The 23,565-nt window shown below is 37.9% G+C and overlaps 1 protein-coding gene across 1 annotated transcript in view; it reads left to right on the forward strand.

Annotated features, from left to right (window-relative positions):
• Nucleotides 1–23,059, forward strand: part of LOC140245825 (deoxynucleoside triphosphate triphosphohydrolase SAMHD1-like) — a 167,707-nt gene extending 144,648 nt beyond the window's left edge. Inside the window, 7 exon segments of the mRNA XM_072325326.1 lie at nucleotides 8,041–8,132; nucleotides 16,994–17,050; nucleotides 17,490–17,682; nucleotides 18,228–18,329; nucleotides 21,777–21,887; nucleotides 22,782–23,015; nucleotides 23,018–23,059. Of these exon segments, the coding sequence (XP_072181427.1) occupies nucleotides 8,041–8,132; nucleotides 16,994–17,050; nucleotides 17,490–17,682; nucleotides 18,228–18,329; nucleotides 21,777–21,887; nucleotides 22,782–23,015; nucleotides 23,018–23,059 (831 nt within the window).
• The last annotated feature ends 506 nt before the right edge of the window (nucleotides 23,060–23,565 follow it).

The following is a 23,565-nucleotide window of genomic DNA, read 5'->3' on the forward strand; positions in this document are numbered from 1 at the left end:
AAGATGTCGAAAATACTTTTCAAAATGAAGATCCTTTTTAAAAATTCGATAATTTAAACATTGAGAATTTTTGTCTACATTACTATGCCACTCTTGTTTGTAAATATCATTTAATCTGGTACTAACTAAACTTCTGAAGCCAGCTAAAGTGAGATGTGATGCTTGGCTGTTCCAAATTGCAGTTAGACCTAAGTTGTTAAATATTTCTTTTATCCTAATTACCCATGTCATCGAATTTTCTTGCCTCGCCGATAAAACATATTGAAAATTATACAAAACATGCGCTATCTTTGACATATTACTGTTAACCAGTTTAAACCAATACATTAACATCCGAAGGGTCACTGTTTTTTGTAATCTATCTTTACCTATTTCTCCGTAAACCATACAATTCGGAGTTCGCTTATGTAATCCAAGAAGTTCCTTACAATATCTACAAAAGAAAGTTTCAATTTGGGCGAGGTCTTCAAAACCCCAAATTTCACTGCCGTAAAGCAAAATAGGCATGATCAAATGTTCAAATAGCTCTAGTTTTACGTCGATTGGAAGGAGGAGAGGTAAAATTTTACTTTTCATGGAATACAACGCTCTTTTGGCTTGGGTTACTTGTTTGTTTATAGCTTTCTTAAAATTATTATTATAATTGAACGTCGTTCCTAAGTAAACATAATCATCGCAGACACAAATTTTGTCATTTCCGAAAAGAAAGGTAGGAGCTGTTCTAACTTTTCCACGGGAAAAAATAACTATCTTAGTCTTAGCAGTATTAACGGTCAGATGCCACAATTGGCAATAATCAAATAAAGCATCAAGAGCTAACTGGAGTTCCTCAGCATTTTCAGCCAACACAATCGTATCATCTGCGTATAGTAATGTGAATAAATCAACAAACATATTCACTTCTTCGGTAGAACACGTTTCATTGATACCTGACGAAAGAGAATCCAGGCCAGGGTATCTCTGAGACAGAAATGACGAAAAATCGTTTAAATACAACGAAAATAATATTGGCGATAAATTCTCGCCTTGTTTTACACCTATGTTACTCTTTAAAAAAAAATCTGATGTAGAATTGTTGTAAAAAACGCAGGATTTTGACTTTCTATAAATATCCTTAACGACCCGGAGTAATTTACCATTAATTCCATGGTCAAACAATTTCAACCACAGTGAAGATCTATCAACCAAATCGAATGCTTTTTTGTAATCAACAAAAGCTGTATACACCCTTTTCCTTCTCTGTAAATAAAAATCAAGAATAGCATGTAATGAAAATACATGGTCCATGGTTGAATATCCGCATCTAAAACCAGCTTGTTCCTCTCCTAACAGGCATTGTGATTCTACAAACAAAGTTACTCATCATTTAATACTGCCGTGAATAGCTTCCCAACACAGCTCAATAATGTAATACCTCTGTAGTTGTCAACACAATCTCGTGAGCCCTTCCCTTTATACAATGGTTTTATCAAACCGTTTACCCAATCTGTCGGGACAATGCCACTGTCGAATACAAGGTTAAACAATCTGGTTATCAACTTGACCAAATGTTTTGAACTATTCTTCAGAAGTTCATTTAAAATCAAATCAAGGCCTGGTGCCTTGTTATTCTTCAGTCGTTTCAATTGATTGACAACTTCCGATATTTCAATCTCTCTGTCTAATTCTTCATTTGACATATCATTAAGCAGTTCTTCAATACCAGCATCATAAGATCGTACGTTACCACTACCCAAACTTTTAAAATGATCATAAAAATCATGCGATGATAGTTCTTGAGATGTTTCACAGTATCTATTCTTCCTATTAATCAGTTTCCAATAATCTTTCGGATTTGAACTTTTTAAATTCCTTAACGCTGAATTTAATTGCCAGGTATGATTTTACTTCTTTAAACGGATAACATTCTTGTACAGTTTACTTTTACGTTTCATTTCACTCTCACTACGATCAGTTTTAGTTCAACGGAAGACATTTCTTGCTCGTATAAAATCTTTTCTTGCATCAGAACATTCCTTATCAAACCAAGGATTTGCGTGAAATTTGTTTCGGCGTGCCTTGAAGTTCTTTGCTTTTGACTCAATAACCATATTACACGCATCTGCAGCATCTAAATAGATATTACGTAGATTACCAGCGATCTTATCAATTTCACTTTGAGAGATGTTTCCTTTAGTAAGTGTCTCTATGTAATCTATTGATGCAAGTATTTCTGCATCATCAAAATTTTGAACGAACATATTTCTTTTCTTATCCTCCCATTTGATCTTGATTGACTTTTCATCATTACAATTATCTACGTCTGTTCTAAAAACATTAGAATTTCCAGTAGATCTTTCTACAGCATGAGCAAATTTATTGACAATTTCGAGTGAAATCGGACAGTGTTTGTCTGATAGAAATTTATCAAAAGTACCGATGGAGAAATTTTCAATTTTTGTGAACACTTCGGGAGATGCCAAAGCATAATCAACAGTACTGGCACTGCCACATGTTAAACGACCAATACCGAAATCATCACCGAATCTGCCATTCACTATATGTATATCCATATTTTTGCAAAGATCTAATAATCTATGACCGTTATTATTAACATGACGATCATTGTTGAACCTTTTAGTACAAATACCAAGCAATTCAAGTTCAGATTGAGAATCAGTTATATTCTCGGATATGAATGACAAACCAATTTCATTTTGAATCTCATCTTCCACCGTAAGAAAATCACCAAGTATCCCTGTTCTGGCATTGAAGTCTCCTACCAACAAAAACGGGAGATCGTATTTAGCCCGCAGAGTGGTACAATCATTCAAGATTATGCCAAAAATATCGTCAGTATAGTACTTTGACCCTTCATGCGGAATATACACTGAGCCAATCAAAATAGAGAATCCAGAAAAGTCAAGTTTAATCCACAAAATAGAATCAGACTGAGTCTGATTCAAAATTTCATAACAGCCCTTGAATCTCTCAGAAACAATTATTGCTAACCCATGAGTCCCACTGAGGGGGATAGAGACGTTTCTTTTCTGGGCCGTCACATATTGATACCCAGGAAAATACTCAGAATAATTCAAATCGGTTTTAGTTTCACTGAGACAAATTATATCATGCTTTTTGACAAAATCTTGTAGGAAGCCATAATCACATTTCTTAGAAATACCGCAAACATTTAGCCCTGCAATCTTCAGCCTTGAAATCGATGAGCAATGATATTTATGGTCATCGGAGCAGGCATGTCCCGCGAGTTCCTAGATATCACAGATATTCCTAGGCGCACACTAATTTTGCATGCGCGCCAAAGAGGTTTTTGATGCGAGCGTTGTAACAACTCGGACCATTACTACGAGTGCCCGGAGTAGCCAGAACGCTACAATGTAGTTTATACAGGCCGCTCCCATATGCATAGTACAACACTGTACAATCCAGAGGGACAACCAATACAACTCATCCCGCCGTCAAGCAAAGCGAGGCCGAGTTATCCCCGAGTCCGAGTCTAGTCTGACCCCGTTCGGGTAAGTTCTGAGACTGAACGTTTTTGGTTAGCGTATTTCCCATTTTCGTCGTTACCCATCGAATATCTTGTTATTACAGCGTTATTCCGCACATTTCCTAGGCATACGTTCACATTTTGGAGCAAAATTTGACAACTTTTGCAGGCGTACCAGAACTTCTTTTGGGCTTTTGCCATAACATTTTATTTCACATTTGATTGTGGCGAATAGAGGGGTGTTCCTATAAGGGGGGGGGGGGAGTGAGGGGGAGGGGGGATTTTCACATATTCTGCATCTTCTTGAGAAATCTTTGACGGATTTTCACCAAACGGGGAATGTAGCATCTCTAGGGTAATAGAATCCCACTTTATTCGAAGGGGCAACAAGTCCAATTTGTTACCCTTCCCCAAAGCGGGGGATAAGATCAAGGTATCCCCCACGTCATAAGCAGACGTGAAATTTCATCAAAGTATACGTCTACCTTCTAAACATGTGATAAAATTGTGTTCAATTACTCTTGGTTGTAAAGAAAATTTCTTCAAGTATGTATTCCTATTTTCATGTATGTAGCATTTTCCAGAAAATTCTGAATTCCACGCGAACGACCCCACTCCCCTCGTCTTGTTCAAGGGGCGGAGATGGTGGGGAGGGGGAGCTCCATCTCCTCCCTTCTTATGGTTTGAGGCAGTGCTCATTTAACAAACTGAGGTCATATCACCAGATAAATACGCTACGCTACGTGCCAAGCTTGGCGAATATCTAAGGGTTTCAAGAAGAAGCTGAATATGTGAAAAATCCGCCTCCCCCGCCCTTGAAATTAATTCATGAATTTACTATAACAGCATTCTATTAGCTCCATCACTTTTGTATAGAAGGCTTTTTTTTTAAAGCCGAAATGGATTTTATTACCTGAGGGATGCGTCTTGAGTTTTCAAGAAAAAGACGAAAATGTGAAAATGAAGCCTCCTTAATACTCCCTCCCCTTTTTGGTCATCCCTTAGTGAACCTACTCGATGCATAAACTGTACTTACTAAAAAAGCGCGGTACTATCTTTATATCTCTTTTACGTATGGTGAGAGAGATATTTATATACTCACTCTCAATCCCTTAGGTTTGAGCCTTCGTCTCACCCCAATCACGCCCGTCCCCCCCCCCCCCCCCCGCGGTTTGTTGCCCCTTAGTGAGATTCTATTACACTAGTGATGCTACCTCCTACGTTTGCTGAAAAGCTGTCATAGATTTGTTTAGGGAGATGCTGAAAATACATTCTTCATCATCCATCCCGCAACACCCCCCCCCCCCTGCCCCCATCAGGGCACCCCTGGATCCGGTATAATTAGGCATGAAAGTCTTCACAACACTAACTTAGCTCTATCTTCTTTTTTTTTGGTTCGACAGATCAGAAAAATCCAGAGTTTAGCGAATGGGAGACTTCAACTCCCCCCCCCCCCCTTATCCCCCACCTCAATCTTCAGCGGAGGGGGGGAGGACTTTTTTTAATAAATTAAGATCGTATCACCATAAGGATGCTATCTGCCAAGTTTGGTGAAAATTCGTCATAGAGTTTTCAAGAAGATGGAGAACATTTTGAAAATCCCCCTCCTCCCCCTCACCCCCACCTACCCCCGACCAGAACACCCCTGGACCCGCCATAATCAAACATGATATCTCTGTCGTTAATGTCTTTATCGCACGAACTTTTTTCGGTTCGACAGAAGTAAAAAAAAAAAACAACAACAACAACAATCAAGAGTATAGGGACTGGGAGGGTTCAACCCCCCCCCCCCCCTTCAGCGGTGGGGGGGGGGGGGTGGTCATTTTAACAAATTAAGATCGAATCGCCATAGATATACTTACTATCTGCCAAGTTTGGTGAAAATCCGTCATAGATTTTACAAGACTATGCAGAAAATGTGGAAAATCCCCCTACTCCCCCTCACCCCCCTTATCAGGGCACTCCTGGACCAGTCATAATCAAACCTGAAATTTTAGTAACTAGTATCTTCATATAACATAGTTCTATATTCTTCGGTTCGACAGAAGATTACAAATTCCAGAGTTTAGGGACCTGAAGCTTCAACTCCCCCCCCCCCCCCGCGGTGGGAGGGGGTGGGGCTCATTTTAACAAAATTTAATTAAGATCATATCATCGTACAACTGTAAAGATGCTATCTGCCAAGTTTGGTGAAAATCCTTCTTGAGATTTATCAAGAAGATGCAGAAAATGTGGACAATCCCCCTCCTCTCCATCACTCCCCCCCCCCCCCCTCAAAATCAGGGCACCCCTGGATCCGCCATAATCAAACATGAGATTTCAGTCATTAATGTCTTCAAGGCACTAACTTTAAGGCAGTTTATCTTTTTTGTTCGACAGAAGAAGATTTAATAATCCAGAGTTTAGGGACTCTGAGGTTTCAACCCCCCCCCTTCGACCGGGGGGGGGGGGGGGGTGGTTACTTGGGGGCTAATTTCAACTCATAAAGATCATATCACCGTAATGAGGTGAAGTTTGGTGAAAATCTGTCGTAGACTTTTCAAGAAGATACTGAAAATGTAGAAAATCCCTCTCCTCCCCATCACCCCTAACCCCCCCCCCCCCCGCAATCGGGGCACCCCTGAATCCGTCGTAATCAAACATGCAATTTTAGTCATTAATGTCTTCATAGCACTAGTTTAGGGACTCTGAGGCTTCAATTTGAAGCCTCCTCCCTACTTATTGCCGGTGCCCTGCATCCCTGGATCTGCCATTAAACTTGAACTACTGGCATCAATGTCTTTATAGAACCAACCTAGCTCATTCTTATTTGGTTAGAGAATATAAGAAGAATTTCGATAAAACCGTAGTTCATGGGCAGTTTTGATATGGAGTTTATCTACTATCTTTATACACAATATAAAGTATATAATTTGCACATTTCCCGGCGAATTTTTGCACATTTCCCGGCAAAATTGAACTTTTGCACATTTCCCGGCGTCATGTTTGCACATTTCCCGTTGATGAAATTTGCACATTTCCCGGCGAGACGTTTGCACATTTCCCGGCGTTTGCACATTTCCTGGCAAGACGTTTGCGCATTTCCCGGCGTTTGCACATTTCCCGGCGAGACGTTTGCACATTTCCCGGCGTTTGCACATTTCCCGGCTCCACAAGGTGATAGTCTTTGGAATGACGAGTTCGGTAGGCGTAGACACTGGATTTTTACAGTGTACAGGTTGTGGAATGAGGATGAGAGATTGTTCGAGGTGTATTTATGCATGAATGTCGCTTACTGTAATGTATAAATGTTTATTTTTCGGGTTTTCATATTTTTTACAGAATAACGGATCGGAGTTTCCCAGAAATGTGTGAATATATGCAAATACGTAGTGCTCTTTATTTCTTTCTTTCTTTTAATAACAAAAAGGTTTTTTTTTTTTTTTTTTTTTTTTTTTTTTTTTTTGATATAGCACATTTCACAGTTGTAAAGTATCTTAATATGGTTTACAGATTATTATTTCCCCGGTCACTGGATATATTATTTCCAACCAGAACTACCAGCGCTCACTCTCCACTCCCTGGGGAGCATTCCCCAGATGGGCTGATTGAATGGATTGAATTTTTGGTTTTATTAGAATATGCCCACACTATTTGTTGCAATGTGTGATGTATGGTAAAATCAGGGCATTATACAAAGTAAGAATAATTTTAAGCTTCCACAACATACCTATGTTTCTCGATTTTATAGTACTTACATTATTTATAATGTTCATTCCAGGTGAGAATAGTATCAACGGTTAAACCTAGGAATTTAGTAGATTTCTTTTTTTCTACCAGGGATAGCCAATCAAAACATAGGGCCTAAGTTATATTCAATATCGGGAGAATAAAAATTTTTAAAATGTTTTAAGTTATTATGTTCTTTGTTAATAAAGGCTTCGATTATTTCATCGCAATTTGAAAATGGTATAATTGGTAGAGTGTTGGTTTTTTTTTTTAATCCGACTTGATTTCGAATAAGAATTCCATTTCAATATATAAAAGACATAATGTTTTATTTAAAAAAAAAATCTCTAAAATCTTTGATATGCTGGGAAGAAGGGATATTGAGCGATAATTTTCCATTTGTGTTTGTCTTTTTTTTTTTGTAGATGGGAATCACTTTGCGATTTTAGTGAGTTTGGGCAGCGGCCGTAATTGAGAGAATTTTGAATATGTGTACTAGTGTTGTGTATCCGTTCTTTCCCCAAAGTATAAAATAAGTATCTGTCAGTGGAAACTGGTCAACATAGTGACGAAAGACGTAACATGCAATGGCCATGAACGTAGTTGCCAGAGTTGCAGCCTGTCATAATCTATCAGAGTGTTTTTATTAGCCTTATTTTTGAGGGGAAAGGGAACGATAAGATCATATATGTGTGCATATATGTATAATTTTATGTATACAGGTATAATCAAAATTAACAACGATAAAGCTGTTTACATTTTTAATATTGTCTGCATTCAAAAACGCACTGTAAGGAAAACAGTATCCTGTCCTTTTCTTCTTCATTTTTTATTTTCATCAGGTTGCAGCCGACCTGAACCACATGTTTCTCACCAGACGTCGTCTGCATTATTCTGCCTACCAGCATCGAGTCACCACTGCAGTTGCAATCATGTAAGAAGTTTTTGGATGCACCTGGGAGTTAGGCAAGGGTTTCATATAATGATTTTCAAGCATTTATAGAGTGACTCAAAATGACTTACTGAGAGGCACAATTAAACTCTAACCGATATAAATAGATAGACAATTGTAGCAGGATAAAAAGATAGATAGAGAGATATTGGTTTATTCTAACGAACCAAAATGGTACATAGCAGACCAGAGGGTGAATATATACTAAGGGGATAAAACTGAAATTTTCCTCGGAAAAAAAAAAATAGTTTGTCGTTGTTGATAATGCTAGCATGGAATATGTATGTATGTATGTTTAAACATAATATATATATATATATATATATATATATATATATATATATATAATCATTTATGTATCTATCTAACAATAAGTATGTATATATATATTTATACTGTATCATGAATATATGGATTTCTTCTAATTATTTGCAATGTCTTTTAATCTTACATTTATATTTTACCTTCTAAGAAAAGGAATTTTTTAGATAAAAGTATTACAATGTTGGATTAAGTTTTATATAATATCTAATTATTTATCTAATTATCTAATATTTATAATGATATATAATTTCAACATTTGTGAATACACTTAGTTGTCGATGTCTCTAACTTAAGATCTGTTTTTGATAATTCAATTTCTAAAGGAGTCTTTCTTTAAAACAATCATTGTTTATGACGGCTTATCATAAAATTCAAATTAGCAAGATTACGTGTTACCGCAACAAGCCTCCAAACACGATATTTGTGTTATGCATTGGCAAGTGTGTTATTCATTGGGGCTGAGGAATTAGTGTTAATGGTGATAGATTACGTTTAAAGGGAATGAATAGCTTTGCGCATGAGTTGAATAAAGAAGATTCGTCCCAAGTTGCATCATTAGAAAGAAGTTAAAATCGCCCATTTTAGATAAATATTTGTGACCCTGCACCTCAAAACAAACAAAAAGTCGCCAGACATGAATTTTTAGTTAAGACCATATTCTGAAAAAGCAAACTTTAACCTTTAAAGTGATGTATCACTCAAATCAAATGGAAAAATCAAAATCTAAATATTGGAAAGAAAGCACAAACTCAGGAAAAGTGTGAACTGAGAAAAGAGGCTCTGAAGTACAGTGTCTATTCAAACGCTTAATCTTTACCAAACCGTGCTGGCTGTGCGATGAATGGGACAAAAAACAGGAAGTAAACCACCAGAGTAACAACAATGAAGGGATTATTAGATTAAAGTGAAATTGAGCATGCCTCATTAACACATTCTGTCCATAATTAATGCCAACTTTCAAAGCAGTAGCACTATCTTTTCGAAAGTTATTAGAGTTGAAAGTGAAGAGTGTGGACAAGGTTTTTCAGAAATGAAAAAGGGATTCTAAAGACACACCTAATCACACTATTCTACCAAAAATGTTCGAGATAAACTGCTAAAAAACACACTTTCCTGCCCGTTTTAGGATACCAAATTTTAGCATACTGTAAAAGAAGACCCGCTCTTTAAGAAGATATGAAAAAGTCAAGTTCGGCTAGGTTGACCCATTTCACTTATTTTCAGTCCTCACGCAAAATCAGTGTGTGCGACTTTATGTTCGTTTTGAGGTACACGGTCACATATATGATTTCCTGATCAAGTTGATCAAGTCGATCGATACTGGTTTCAAAATTCTCATGATTTCCGACACCCCCCCCCCCCCGCTTCCACTGTTGAAGAGGGGGATGACCTGTACAAACACCCTCCCTGCGATTCAAACAAAAATGGAAGAAGAACCAAAAAGAAATGTAATTGCATAGATTTTGGCATGTCCAAGTAAGAGCTAAACATAGTTGACCTGTATTTCATCTTTATATAGGATTTTATACAAGATCTCCTCCTGTGCTCGCATATAATATCGACTTGATTCATTATTCAGAATGTTGAGACCCTAGAACACCACTCTCAAAAGTGTAATGAGAACATCTTAAAGTGATCATGCCCTTGGCTTTACATTTCTTAATCAAATCGTATTAAATTGCAAAATTTGAACGATACCTGTCTGTATAAGATTTAACTTTTTATTTCTTCCGATTGCTGCTATGAAGCGCACCACTCGGGACCATCTCATTACGTACCCCCCAAATCAGTAGAATTTGACCCCCCCCCCCCCCCGATTGTGTGCATTCCGTAGCCGATGGCGCGCCATTCGCCCAATAATTCCGATTAACTTAGTTTACCAAGAGAAACTAAGGGGTGGTATTCTTAGACCGTTTTATCTCTGTTGTAAGTCTGTTGTAACAAATCGGTATTCTGAACACCGTTTTATCTCTGTTGTAACTTCTGCTGTAACTTGTGTTTTATCTTGCGCCCTCTATGCCTGCACATACCATTGATGTCTTTGGTGTAACTTTGAGCACAAACCTATAAACCCATTAGATTACACGGTATTCTGAAAACTGTTTTATCTTTTATTGTAACTCATACCACATGCAAATATATGCCTCTGAGATAAAACAAAGTGAAAGGTGTTTTTTACTTTGTTGTAACTTTGATTCTCCTCTGTTTGACAGGGATATATGGTTTATTAACTCATTTGGGGTATGAGAGTTCAAAATAAACAACAACAAACAAAATTGAAACTGATTGACAAATTGCCCTGTTGTGTAAATAATTTACGTTGATGTATAGGCAATTTGTCAATCAGTTGCAATGAAAACATCTCGATGGAAGAATTTCATGAATTTGAAAAACAAACAAAATATAAACACAATGGCAAAAGCTAAAGTAGTTTGACAAAACATTAAGTAAACTCATTTTACCTACAGAAAGGTTACAGGCACCCCGCGCCGGCAGTTATTTTAAGTACTAAATCACAAACTTGTATACAAAACTTCCTATACCATGGCAAAGACCTTCTCTTAGAAAGTTTCCTCTGAATTATACTCAGTTTTATATTCATATAAAAAAGTAAAAGTCATATAGCTCTATTTATTAAAGCATTTATGATTATTCATCTTTCAAAATATTGAACAGTTTCTACATGATTTCACTATCTTCACCAATACCAAATCATTTTCAATATCTTTGGATCGAGAAATTTCAAAAAGCGGACATAAGATATTTTCCCAAGTATCAAGAAGTCAAGCAATGTTCTGAATGCCGTAAGTGCTGTTAAGAAACAGTGAATAGTTAACAAGACACAATAAGCGTGATAATTTCCCATCTGTCTAACGGACAAACCTGTACAAACAAAAAAGAAGAAATAACATATCATTGCAAGGGCCTGTTTTAATTTAGAAGTGTTGAGTTCCCCATAAACTGTGAAATTTGGATTCCTGTCATGAGGAATATTTTATTATTCTTTAAATAAAAAAAAATTAAAAAATGAATTTGGGATAGCTTTTCAAATCTCCTACACCACCAACCATAATACGTCAAAACCGGTAAGGAAGGCAGGAATGATCAAGCTGTTGTAACTTTTTGTTATATTTTCATCTCTGGCTCTCTTTACCTGCGCATATCATTGTCCTATTTGTGCGCAGAGAGAATGAGCGCTTGTTATAACGCGCATAAAGCAAGGCGCGTTTTACCCAAAGGGAACCATCTTAAAAGGGCATTTTACCGGTTTTTTATTTTTTTTTTATTTATGTTGTTCTTTTAATTCTAAAAAGACCCAGCGGTGTAAACAGAATCAAAATTTCATAACGATTAAGTCCGTAATTTAATGTTAAAAATGGAACTTTTTAGGTGAGAATTATGCTAATGAGCTGACGAGCCCGGATGTTATGATGTCACAGGTGCTCTCACTATTACTGATTACAAGTGCTCGCATACGCGTGCGTTAATTCGTATCGAGTAGCAGACGACGCTTAGGCCTAATTTAGCTAGCAGGCGGCGCTTGTGTACTGTTCTATCCATGTAGATATCTAAAATTTCACTAAACCAAATCGCACCAAAATTACAGGATATACTTCATAGCATAGTTCAAAGTATTCTCTTATATTTGAACGAAATCAGTAATCGAGAAGTATCAATACTGACGTCGACTTTCAAGTCGTCACTCAAAAAAAAATACTCACTCTTCGCGAGAGATCTTGGCGAACGCAAGATGCACAATCTAGAACTGAAGTTAGCCGACTAGTACTGAGCGAACGGGGAATTTACGCGAGAACTAGACTCAAAAGTGTAATGATTTTTGCGACTTGTGTGATATAAGAACTACATTTTTCATTCAACTTACCACAAATAATTTGTAAATGTATTTATTACCCCAGATTACTTGAAAGATTTGTCTCATGATATTAAATGGCTAACTTCAGTCTGTGCGTGCGCAGCAGGTAGGTAGGGCCTGGCCGCAATCACTCGTGTTAGTCGTAGAGCAGATTATTTTTAGCGACGCCGACAGGAAAGTCGACATCTACACTTACGCTTCCCGACATGTGATTTCTTTCCAATTAACGTGAGCTGTTGGATATGAATCATAAAGTATTTCCTGTGAGTTTGGTGCCATTTGGCAAGGTGAATTTTGAGATATCTACATGGATACGGAAGTACGCTAGCACTATACCTACACCAGCGCTGGGATCGCGAAGCGGCGACACTGTGTTACGTGTTAGAATCTACGTGGTCACGCCACTCTTCCGAGATAATTTACGGGTCCTAGTAGGCCTACTGAAACAAACTGTTAGATCTAACATTAGTCCTTGGTGTAAATAACACCACTATGAGATTTATCTCGACTACAAAACATCGGAAATCCATAAAGCAGATACCTTACCTGAAAAATCCAGCACAGGAACAACAGTGCCTGCAGGACAAGGGTCCAGATCTAGATCTGGAGTCTGGACTTTCGTCTGGACTTTCTTCAAGTTCTGGCAGCAGGGCCAGGGGTATGTAACGTTACGCTGTGCCTTATTATCGCTGTGCACATAGGGCCTACAGCTGCAATGTCGACGGTGAGTGAGTGTAGGGCCTACTCATCAAAACTTGGACTGCCACGTAGAACCTACTCCTTGACTGCTCAGTAGTCCTGGTCCTAGTTCTAGTATTTCAGAGTCTATGTGTACTGGGTACCGTTTTCATCTTACTAAGCGTAAATCGTGCGTGCCGTTGAAGAGAGTCTATTTACATTTGGATTTAGATTCACTCAGCCCTCATCTACCTTAGATAGTTTGAACTGGCGAACCATCGCTCGATCATGATCATCAATGCGTAACGTTACTTACACACAGTCTTCTATGGGCAGCACGTTCAGATAACGATGCCAATTTCATTTTGCATATCTGGAATTTCCCCATGTTTTATCGAAATAAAAAAGCTGTTAAAGAGATTGCTTTTAAAGATTAATAGATATTGTTTAACATGTTTATTATAGCTCCATATTGCAATTATACTAAATAACAGCTTTTGCAGTACTTCGTGTGAGATTTCATCAGTAAATTGGCATTATGTAGTTCGTCTTGCTAATGTCGGAGTTGTTCACCAAGAGCACCTGTGACGTAGGCCAAATTGTGTGGATCGTTCCATGGCTTGCTCGTTTTCATTTTTTTCAAAAAATCATTACAGGCTTATCCTGGGTTTTACAATCCTCTCTTTCCAGTAGTAGGCATCAAAAAATGTAGATTTGAATTATCGGACAATTAGAAAATGTCAGTACAGTTTTCTTTTAATGGTTGAAATGTCTTAGATGCTACTTCTAATGATATTACCTATTGGATATGATTATTGCGATGGGCGTGGTTTTCATGACTTACAACACCGGCCGTTAAAACAGTTTTCTGAATACCGATTTACAACTGTTTTAGAGGTGTTGTAACTCACAGATTTACAACAGAAGTTACAACACAAGTTACCGCACAGATAAAACGGTGTTCAGAATACTAAGTTTATCGCAAAAAACCTGGTTTTTTAACTAGATAAGCATAATTTCTTGATAAACCTAGTTTGTTTGTTTTTTGCTCGATAAACACAGTTTCTCTCGAAAAACTTAGTTAATCGACGGATAAACTGAGTTTTTCGGAGATAAACTAAGTTTATCGGCGATAAAGTAAAATTTTCGGAATGATTGCCCAAATGGCGCGCCATAGTACATGCTGAACTACAACCCCCTCCCCCTCCCTGTACGCACATGTCGTAGGCAACATATGTTTTTCATTTCCTGCATCATTCAGTAAACGATGACACAGTCAGGATAAATCTATGATGTATAGGTACACAGGAATGATCAGGGGCGTCGATCCTACGATCGCAATATGACCGTAATATGATGTCCTTGCCCAATCCCCGTTATTGCCGAGATGAGTGATTTTTTTTTTTTGATCGACAACTGTCCGAATATTCCATCGAAATGGCGCACCAGATCTTTGGAAAAAAAAGGAACAAAACTCCATTCTTTGTGTGTGTGTGGGGGGGGGGGGGGTGAGGGGTGGGGGTGGGGAGGGGCCCCTAGTCCTTCCCTCGCTTTGTCTACCTCCAAAGATATGCTACACCTCTCCCATTGAAAAATTCCTAGATATTCTACAAAGTTTGTGCAACATACCTGAATTCTCCATAATATCGCATATAGCTGATATCAAGGCGATATCAAGTGATATCGTTCGATACCTCCGATATCGAACCTCTCAGGCTGGGACAATAACTTCGGTTATTGATTTGCGTGTGTGCTTTTCTATAGGCGAACTAACAAGCTTTGTTTTGGATCCAAAGAAATATATTTGTTTTGACTTTAGTTTGTTTATTTCCCGAATATTTCTATCCATTACACCATGGAGTTTTTCTGTGAGGCAGCAGATTGCACTTCTGATGATGGTACAAGGAAAAAACTGGACAAATATCCGTGCTCCGAGTAGTAGAGGTGCACCACATGCACAGGCCGCGAATATTTTTTCCGTGCACGGAAACGCTATGGGCCTACTCTCTGCGCGTGTACCTGCTCTCCACAGTCGACTGCATTTTGCTCGCCATGCCGCGGCGCCGGCGGCCTTGGCTGACAATCACGATGCACGATGGATAATGTCCCATAACGTTTCCAATTCCATACGGAAAAAAAAAAAAAATGTTCGCCGGTAGCGCATCGAGCTAGCTCGCGCGCATGAAACCGGAAGTTACTGTCCAAGAATTCTCCATATCGCATATAGGCGATATCAAGGCGATATCAAGTGATATCGTTCGATACCTCCGATATCAAACCTCTCAGGCTGGGACAGTAACGAAGTTGTACATGCACAACACACACACACACACACACACACACACACACGCACACACACACACACGTACTAGTAGCTAGCTTGCTGCATCGGGCGTGCGCTGCATGTACACGCGATGCACACAATAATAATAATAATACGTATAGTAATAAATACGTTTCATGTGTACACAAAGAGTAGGCCCACAGCGTTTCCATGCACGAAAAAAAAAAAAAAATATTCGCGACCAGTGCATGTGATGCACCTCTTATACTGCTCGGAGCACGGATATTTGTCCAGTTTTTTTTTTTCCTTTTAGCATCATCAGAAGTACATTCTGCTGCCTCACAGCAAGAAAAAAAAAACAAAAAAAAAACATGGTGTAATGGATAGTTATATTCGGGAAATAAACAAACTTAAATCAAAACAAGTATATTTCTTTGGATCCAAAACAAAGCTTGCAAGTTCGCCTATAGAAAAGCACACACGCGAATCAATAACCGGAAGTTACTCTCCCAGCCTGAGAGGTTTGATATCGGAGGTATCGAACGATATCACTTGATCACTTGAACCGTCCTCCCCTTGCTCGCATCCCTTCAGTCTTTTATTATTTTCAGTTTAGGGATTTACAATTTTCCGAATATTCCACAGAAAGTCTCGGCCGTGTGGTAGAGGGTATTCCTATTCAAAACCCAGACGTCCCATTGACCTCCAAATACTCATTAGTAAACAGGGTTCTATGACATTAATTGCTTGTACAATTTAATATTAGTATTATTCATCCCATAAAATATCTGCACACTAAGTATGTCATTGAAAAAAAACTTAACCTAAAATCCTATCAAATCCATAACCACAGATCCTCAAATGGAGCATTGTCTTGTCACTAATTTTGATTGTAAAAAAAAATCAAATATTTCATTAAACACTGTTCACCAGGTCTCTAAATTTCACCTCGGAAAAATACCTCCTCTCCCTGCTCTGTCGCTCCGCTCTTTCACATAACAGTTATGTTCCATGTTTTCACCATTTTGACGTCCAAGTGAATTGTTTGTAGCTTGTTCTGCATACGATTCAATACCACTGCTTGGGCACGATGCGATCATCGCATACTGCAAACCCACTGCTGCACGTGGAGGGCGCTTCAAGGACTAGAAATTGGTATACCCACTCTTATCATTTCACACTCTTGATCCTGAAATACTATACAAAACAGCTAGATTTTATTATCTACTCGCCAAATCTCGTCTCGTCTCGACAACTTTTTCGGTAGGGCTTTTCGATATATTGCAACCAAATTCCAATTGGTCTAAGATTAATTTGGAACCTTTCTGACTCTGAGGGTGTCGCGACATTTTTTCTTGCGACAATTGCTCTGGTGTCTTTTTCTCCAAGGGTTGTGATAGTATTTAAGGTTTTGTTTGAAATGACGATTATGATAAGAATTATTCAAAAGCTTACGTTTGTTGGTAGGTTTTATATTTTGTTCACGTGCAAATATTTCGTGGGAGCATTTGCCGCAGAATATAGCGAAAGTCACAGCACCCTTTGTTTTAGCTTAAAATATGTAGATGTCTTTTTATTTAACACTCAAGGAGCTCTGGCCTGTGCCAGATTCTTTGAAACGAGGGTGTATTGCCTTTGGAAATAACAAAATAACCTCTGAATTGTGGACAACTTCCCATCTAGGTACAAGGACGCTTTCAAGAAAGCGGGCAGATATATCACATTTGAAACAGCAGACGGGTGAGTTTTTACTCGGTGGCAAATCATATTTTGTCCACCTTCATTTCTGACGAATTATTTTCTAATTAACATGGAATTGATGACACACAAAAAGAGTAAAGATTCAAGCACAACTATATTAAGTGGAAATAAAGTAATTTCCTTGGTAAAGATTGAAAACTGCTTTACATGTGAAAATATGAGATTTTCCAATCAACTCTTTTCGCTCCTTTGTTTTGATATTCAGGCACATTAAATTTCACATGGAAAATACACACAAGTAATCCCACTCAGGTTGTGAGTAAGTAACGTTGACAATATACCCTCTTCTACATAAATCCGGATAAATGATTACTTAGTTTATGGGATGACTCTGACACAATCATTGCAATAAGTGTGGCACCTACCGAACAACGATGTATACGGTGTTTGAAAGATTAAACTTGATTCAATCCCGCAGGAAAGAGTACAACCTTTTGGAGAGTGTGGAGGACCCAGAAGCGTTTTCCCAGGTTACCGACGGTATCGTTCATGAAATCGTCCGTTCCAAGTCTCGGGATCGGGGCATGGTAGAAGCTCGCAAGATTATCAGGAGGATTCATGAGAGGAAGCTCTACCAGTGCATCATCGAGCTCCCCCACGCCCAGAGAGAGGTATCTATATCTTTCTATCTTCTCACTTCCAATATTTGCCTATTGGACTCCTTGCCCATGACATCCTACCCTCTCCTTTTGTTTTCTTTGTTCTGTGTACCCAGCCTGTCCCTGACTGTTTTTGGTTGTGTGAAGTCCTTACATGTGATTGCTTTCCCTACCTGTTTGTCATTTTGCCTCTGATGAAGATTCTGCTTGGATCGAAAGCTCAGGCCCCTTTTGACTCCATTTTACTCCATTGGTTCGCCACTATTGGATAAGGAGTATTCAGCAGTTTTGTTTTTTGTTTTTGTTTTGTTTTTGTTTGTTTTTTTGCTACACGGCTGTTAGATTTTTCTACAACTCCCCACGCATATTCCATAAACACCTGCCCGAGTACACTTGTCTTCAGCGGGTTAAACGTACTGAACTGTAGAGTTCAGAGGTTAAAACATTCCCTTTCATGTTTCAGTGTTTAAATATAAACAACCTCAATCAACATTTCTTACGCCATGGCTTGTCATAATTATACTTGCACTGACGCTTTGAATTGTGTCTGTATAAAGTACAAAATAGATCCAAAGAAAATCAAGAAGGAAATTGAAGAAGATGACGACGATATATCTCCCGATGAAAGGATTTGGAGATCAAGAAACCTGGTTGTGGAGGTAACAATTTTTGTCATATTCATGTAAGATCTTCTATGCTTGTTTCTTCTTTGAAAATTGCATAATCTATACTCTTTATGTTAGGATCTTGTGTTTCTTCATACAAGTTCTAACGTGAATAATAAGAGAGCAAGTCCGTCTATTATAGCGCTCACCAGATGAGTATGATGCAGAGTATCTCAACATTGGGGGACGGGGGAGCTTGGAGGCCTGTAGACATTGCTAAAAGACATGATAACCTGTCAGATTTAGAAAAAAATATGCTCATGTGAACATTGCCCAACCCATTTGTTCCCAACTTCAGGAAGGCTATCCAGAATCTGTCATCAACAAACGGTGCACTCATTAAGATATTATCATATTTTGTTGTTTTCAATAGAGAAAAAAGACGGGAAAAGGGACCCTATCAAAACAATTTGCACCAGGCAGTACTGATTGGAGTATTCTTTGATTTAGGCTTTCTTCTATCAAATTGTCCTTAATTGGGAGGGGGGGGGGGGGTGGCACAGTGGCATAGTGCTCACTTGTATAAGTTTCTCCCTAGCAATAAGTCCTGCCAAGTCTGGCGACAGACTAGAAGAAGATTTTTGTTCACGACATTCTTATTTGGGTTTTCTGAGCCCATATAAGGGTACTTGGTTAGGGCATGGCGCCCACAGATGCAAATGTACATGCTATCGGGGTCATCCCCGATTAATAATCGGTTAACGAGTCATACAGCCCTCGAGTGATACAGCCCATGAGTTCGACACTAGGCAAATAGAGTCCATGAGTTCCACACTACCCCCCCCCCCAAAAAAAAAAAGGCTCACAAGACCGACACTACGCAAAAGATGATCACGAGACCGACCCTAGGCAGAGAAGGCCATAGGTTTATATATCTTAGTTTCTGTTGTAATTCAGCTTTTTATCAATCATACGATTTGTTCTATTGTGTGTGCGGGGGGGGGGGGGGAGAATTCACCCTACAAACTGCTTTTTAGCATTCCTCCCCATTTCCAGCTTTCCCGTATGGCCCTACTAAAAATATTCTGTAAACTTATCTTATATTATGTATTATGATGTAATTTATGCTTTCAGTTTCAGCATAATATTCATAAATATATGTTTCTGCTGGAAATGGAAAAGATAAATGAATGAATGAAAAGGCCGCAAGACCGACAGGTAAACAGCGCCAACTATATGTCAACTACAAGTATGTCGATTTACATGGTGTGTGTCAACTACAAGTATGTAGCTTTACATGGTGTTGCATTAATGACATAAAAAGGGGAAATTACATACTGTCAGGTGCACTTTCGACACACTACCGAGCGCGAGATGAATTGCATTTGTAAGGTACATTGCAAGGTAAGGTACATTGCGTAGGTCGCTCATTCGCATATTTCGCTGCGATTATGCATTTTACTGAATAATCTAAATCGTAGAAAAAGTTATATATTTTTTTTAATATTGACTGCACTAGATTTCGTGAGGTTTTTTTTTTTTTTCATCGTTCATAATCTGATTCATCCAACCAATGTACATTGAAGATATCACAGTAGTATCTCATAAAACCTCGAAACCCTGCAGTAGCTTGACCACTAATCTCTCATCCATTCAATTAGAATTATTATGCTTTATTTATTTCCTAATTCGTTGACTTTGTATCTGATGTTGATGTACCTATGAACACGTCACTACGAGTGTTCCCTGTGACTCCCAAATAATGAAAACATTGGTAATATGCATGGCAACTTATGATTTGCATGTTAATTATTATTGTGGGATGATAAATTGAAGTGGAAAGATCTGGGGGGCATTTCATGAAGCATTTTGTCCTACAATGTTGTCGGACAAATTTGCTCTCAGCCAATCAGATGCAAGGATTTCAATAGCTTGTGACAGAAAAGTATCCGACCAAAACGCTTCATGAAATGCACCCCAGATGCACCTTTTTAATGAATTTTATAAATGTCTTAAATCACACGCGCACACACAAATGAAGGCATTGGAAGTTACAGGGGGTGAGGGAGGGCAAATGTGAGGTAACCCCTTAGCAACTCTCCTTTCCCATCACTCATTTCTTCCTTATACAACTATCGGGACACCCTGTACTATAATTACGCACTCTAAATTGGTTTATAGATGGCGCTGTTCATCCTGTCAGTTTCAATTCAATTCAATTCAATTCAATCATAGTTCATTTCCAATCAACGAAAATTAAAACATAGTACAAAGTATACATGTCATGAAATGATGTTGTTCAAACATTTGCAAAAGATTCATGTAATATCCGAGATAAATAATATAACAACATATGTTTATATATATATTTCGTGGGCCTTCTTTGTCGGTGATGTCGGTCTCGGGAGCCCCCCCCCCCCCCCTTTTTTTTTGTGTGTGTAGTGCACACGAACTCATGGCTGCTTTGCTCAGGTAGTGTGGAACTCGTGGGCTGTATAACTAGCGGGCTGTATGACTTGTGGGCTGTATGACGTGTGGGCTCTCACTGTATTGATTGATCGATTGATTGATAATGGTTTGTTAGAATAGACATTCAAAGTAGTGGCCCGAAGGCTAAATTATAAAGTATCACATAAAAACGTATAAATAACATAAAACAACATGCATTATATAAACATTTTAACAATAACAAATTCCAATTACATTAACATACAAATACACAACATTTCCCTGTGATTAATTCAATGCAATATTAAAATTCAATAGATATATTAGCCATGACTTGTTGGTATCGGTCCACCCCATTCTAAACCCAAGCGGTAATACTTGTTCAGTTTGGTGAATTTTAACCATCGGCTATGTTATATTTTCAAGAAGAAGATGAAAAGTAGGAAACTTGGGTCGGAAGTTCCTCTTGATCAAATATTGGACAAATATATCACAACAGTCACCAATTTACCCACTGACGGTAATAATATAGTTCTATCATTTCAGGTTCTGCAGAAGTCGATTTTACGAGACCATTGATATCGGGGCTTAATTTGAATAAACTGAGATCCTATTACGCTGGTAAGGCTACCTGCCAAGTTTGGTGTTTGGTATCTGGCTTTCTAAAGAAGGATAAACTGTAAAAGTTACCATGACAGCGTACAAAAATGAATGATTGCAATATAGCTTACTTGAGACTTTCACTCAGGTGAGTTAAAATGAACAAGAAACTGAAGATTATTTTTGATTATTAAGGTATAAATATCTTGTCTCTCGTGTGGTTAGTTCAAAAAAAAAAAACGGGAAGTAAAGTGACACGCTTTCTATTGCTTTCTGGTATAATAATGCCTATTATCAAGCTCCATCGATTACTCAGATATTAAATCTACATACCACCCTCATTCTCTTCCTTTCAGCAGCAAATTTGTCTGTAATCAAGTCCCATTGAATTAGTGTATATTATCCAAGAAAGAGACATTTTAACTTACTAGCAATAAATCTACGTTTAAACAGGTGTCGAGTTTCACTTACGGCATGCAGACGAAGAACCCGTTTGAGCACATCCCATTCTACAAGAAGTCACATACAGACAGAGATAAAGCCGCGTGCTTACCGGAAGATAAGGTAAAGGGGTGGGAGAGAAAGCCAGATAAAACCTTTATTTTACTGCTGATTTAAAAAATAAATAAATAGATAAAGTGTTATAAACGTATCGGATTGCATATATTTTTGGATTTATCAGATCGATACTGATCAGAATCTAAACTATTTTTATGCAATCAAATATACACACTCATCAAAAAAGAAAGTCGAATACTTTTTAAAATTTATATTTCTCATTGATGTTTGGCTAAAAGTTTATGCACTATATACCATATGAAAAGAAATTAATTGGCTATTAACCTCGTAGGTCAATATAAATTGAAACTTCACGCATGAGGAAACATATTTCCCTTCCAAGGCAAAAAAAGTAAAAATTGCACAAATGAACAAGTGGTCATTCATGCGTAAGTGCTCTACCATGTAACAATGGGAACAAAAGATAAATCAAACACAATGAGAACATTACTTGGAAAAACAAACAAACCTTTGGAATAACGAACAACACCCGTATATGCAGCCTACTACCAGCTTCCTGTCTTGCTGTCGTGCGATTACCAGATGACAATGTTCAAAGAATATTCATGAACTTCACTAAACAGAGGGCAATATATTCACCATATCCAATCAAACGTATATGAATCTAATGTCTCTAGGAGATTTATTCTATGTGCCAGGAATATGTTACCCGTCTTATTATACGTGTAACATCCCGTTGATTATTAATTATTTTGTTTCTGTGTGAAAGTTGCCATATTTCGTCAAAGCACATCTTGTTTTGTAGTTTTGTAAAGATTACAATAATCATGGTTTTTTTTTTCTCAAATGAATTAGATTTCGCCGTATTATGAACTCTAGATATGCTTTATCGGTGAAATGGTTTGTATTTGTATAAGATTTCGATTGCATTACTCACAGTGGCCAGTGGATGTGCCATCAGGTGATGATAAAATCGAGGACATAACAATTCGGATCTACAGTCGAGAGTTGGTTACCGATGATGAGTTGCAGAGAGCTAGGACGGACTTCGAAAATAATCGTGCAAAGAAGATCAAACGAGAACGTCCTGCACCAAGCACGCCAAAGAAGCAATACATGGTCCAGCCCCTTCGATCCCTGGAGCCAGAAGCTGGCATCACCCCCGCAGTGCGGCAAGACATTTCTCGCATCCATCAGATCAGAGCTCTCTGAATTAATAGAATCGGACTTCCAACCAAGAGAATATTTGCGCGACTGACGTTCAAGACATTATCTAGTCTGAAGAAGTGGACACGGATATATATATATATATATATATATATATATATATAAATATATATATATATATATATATATATATATATATATATATACATATATACATATATACATATATATATATATATATATACATTTCCAGTCATAGAGAAATGCCGAATAAATGATAGTTTGGGGAAAATTTAGATAAAAAGTATGATAATATTCAGAAAAATGCAAATATATTGCCCTATTTGAAAAAAAAAATATCAAAATTTATACAGTATGGGCTGAAAAAAGCATTGAATTGACAAGAGCAAAAAAAAAAAAAATGCATCCTATGCCACTATATTCCGTATGTTGATGAGAAAATACATTTTTTTTTTTTTTTTTGGTGGAGAAAAGGCAGGCATACCTACGTTTCCCCCAGACCCGTTTTCTAAGCACACCCAATATATACACCCAT

This window comes from Diadema setosum, unplaced genomic scaffold (assembly GCF_964275005.1).
Source record: "Diadema setosum unplaced genomic scaffold, eeDiaSeto1 scaffold_38, whole genome shotgun sequence".
In the NCBI taxonomy this organism is placed as follows: Eukaryota; Metazoa; Echinodermata; class Echinoidea; order Diadematoida; family Diadematidae; genus Diadema; species Diadema setosum.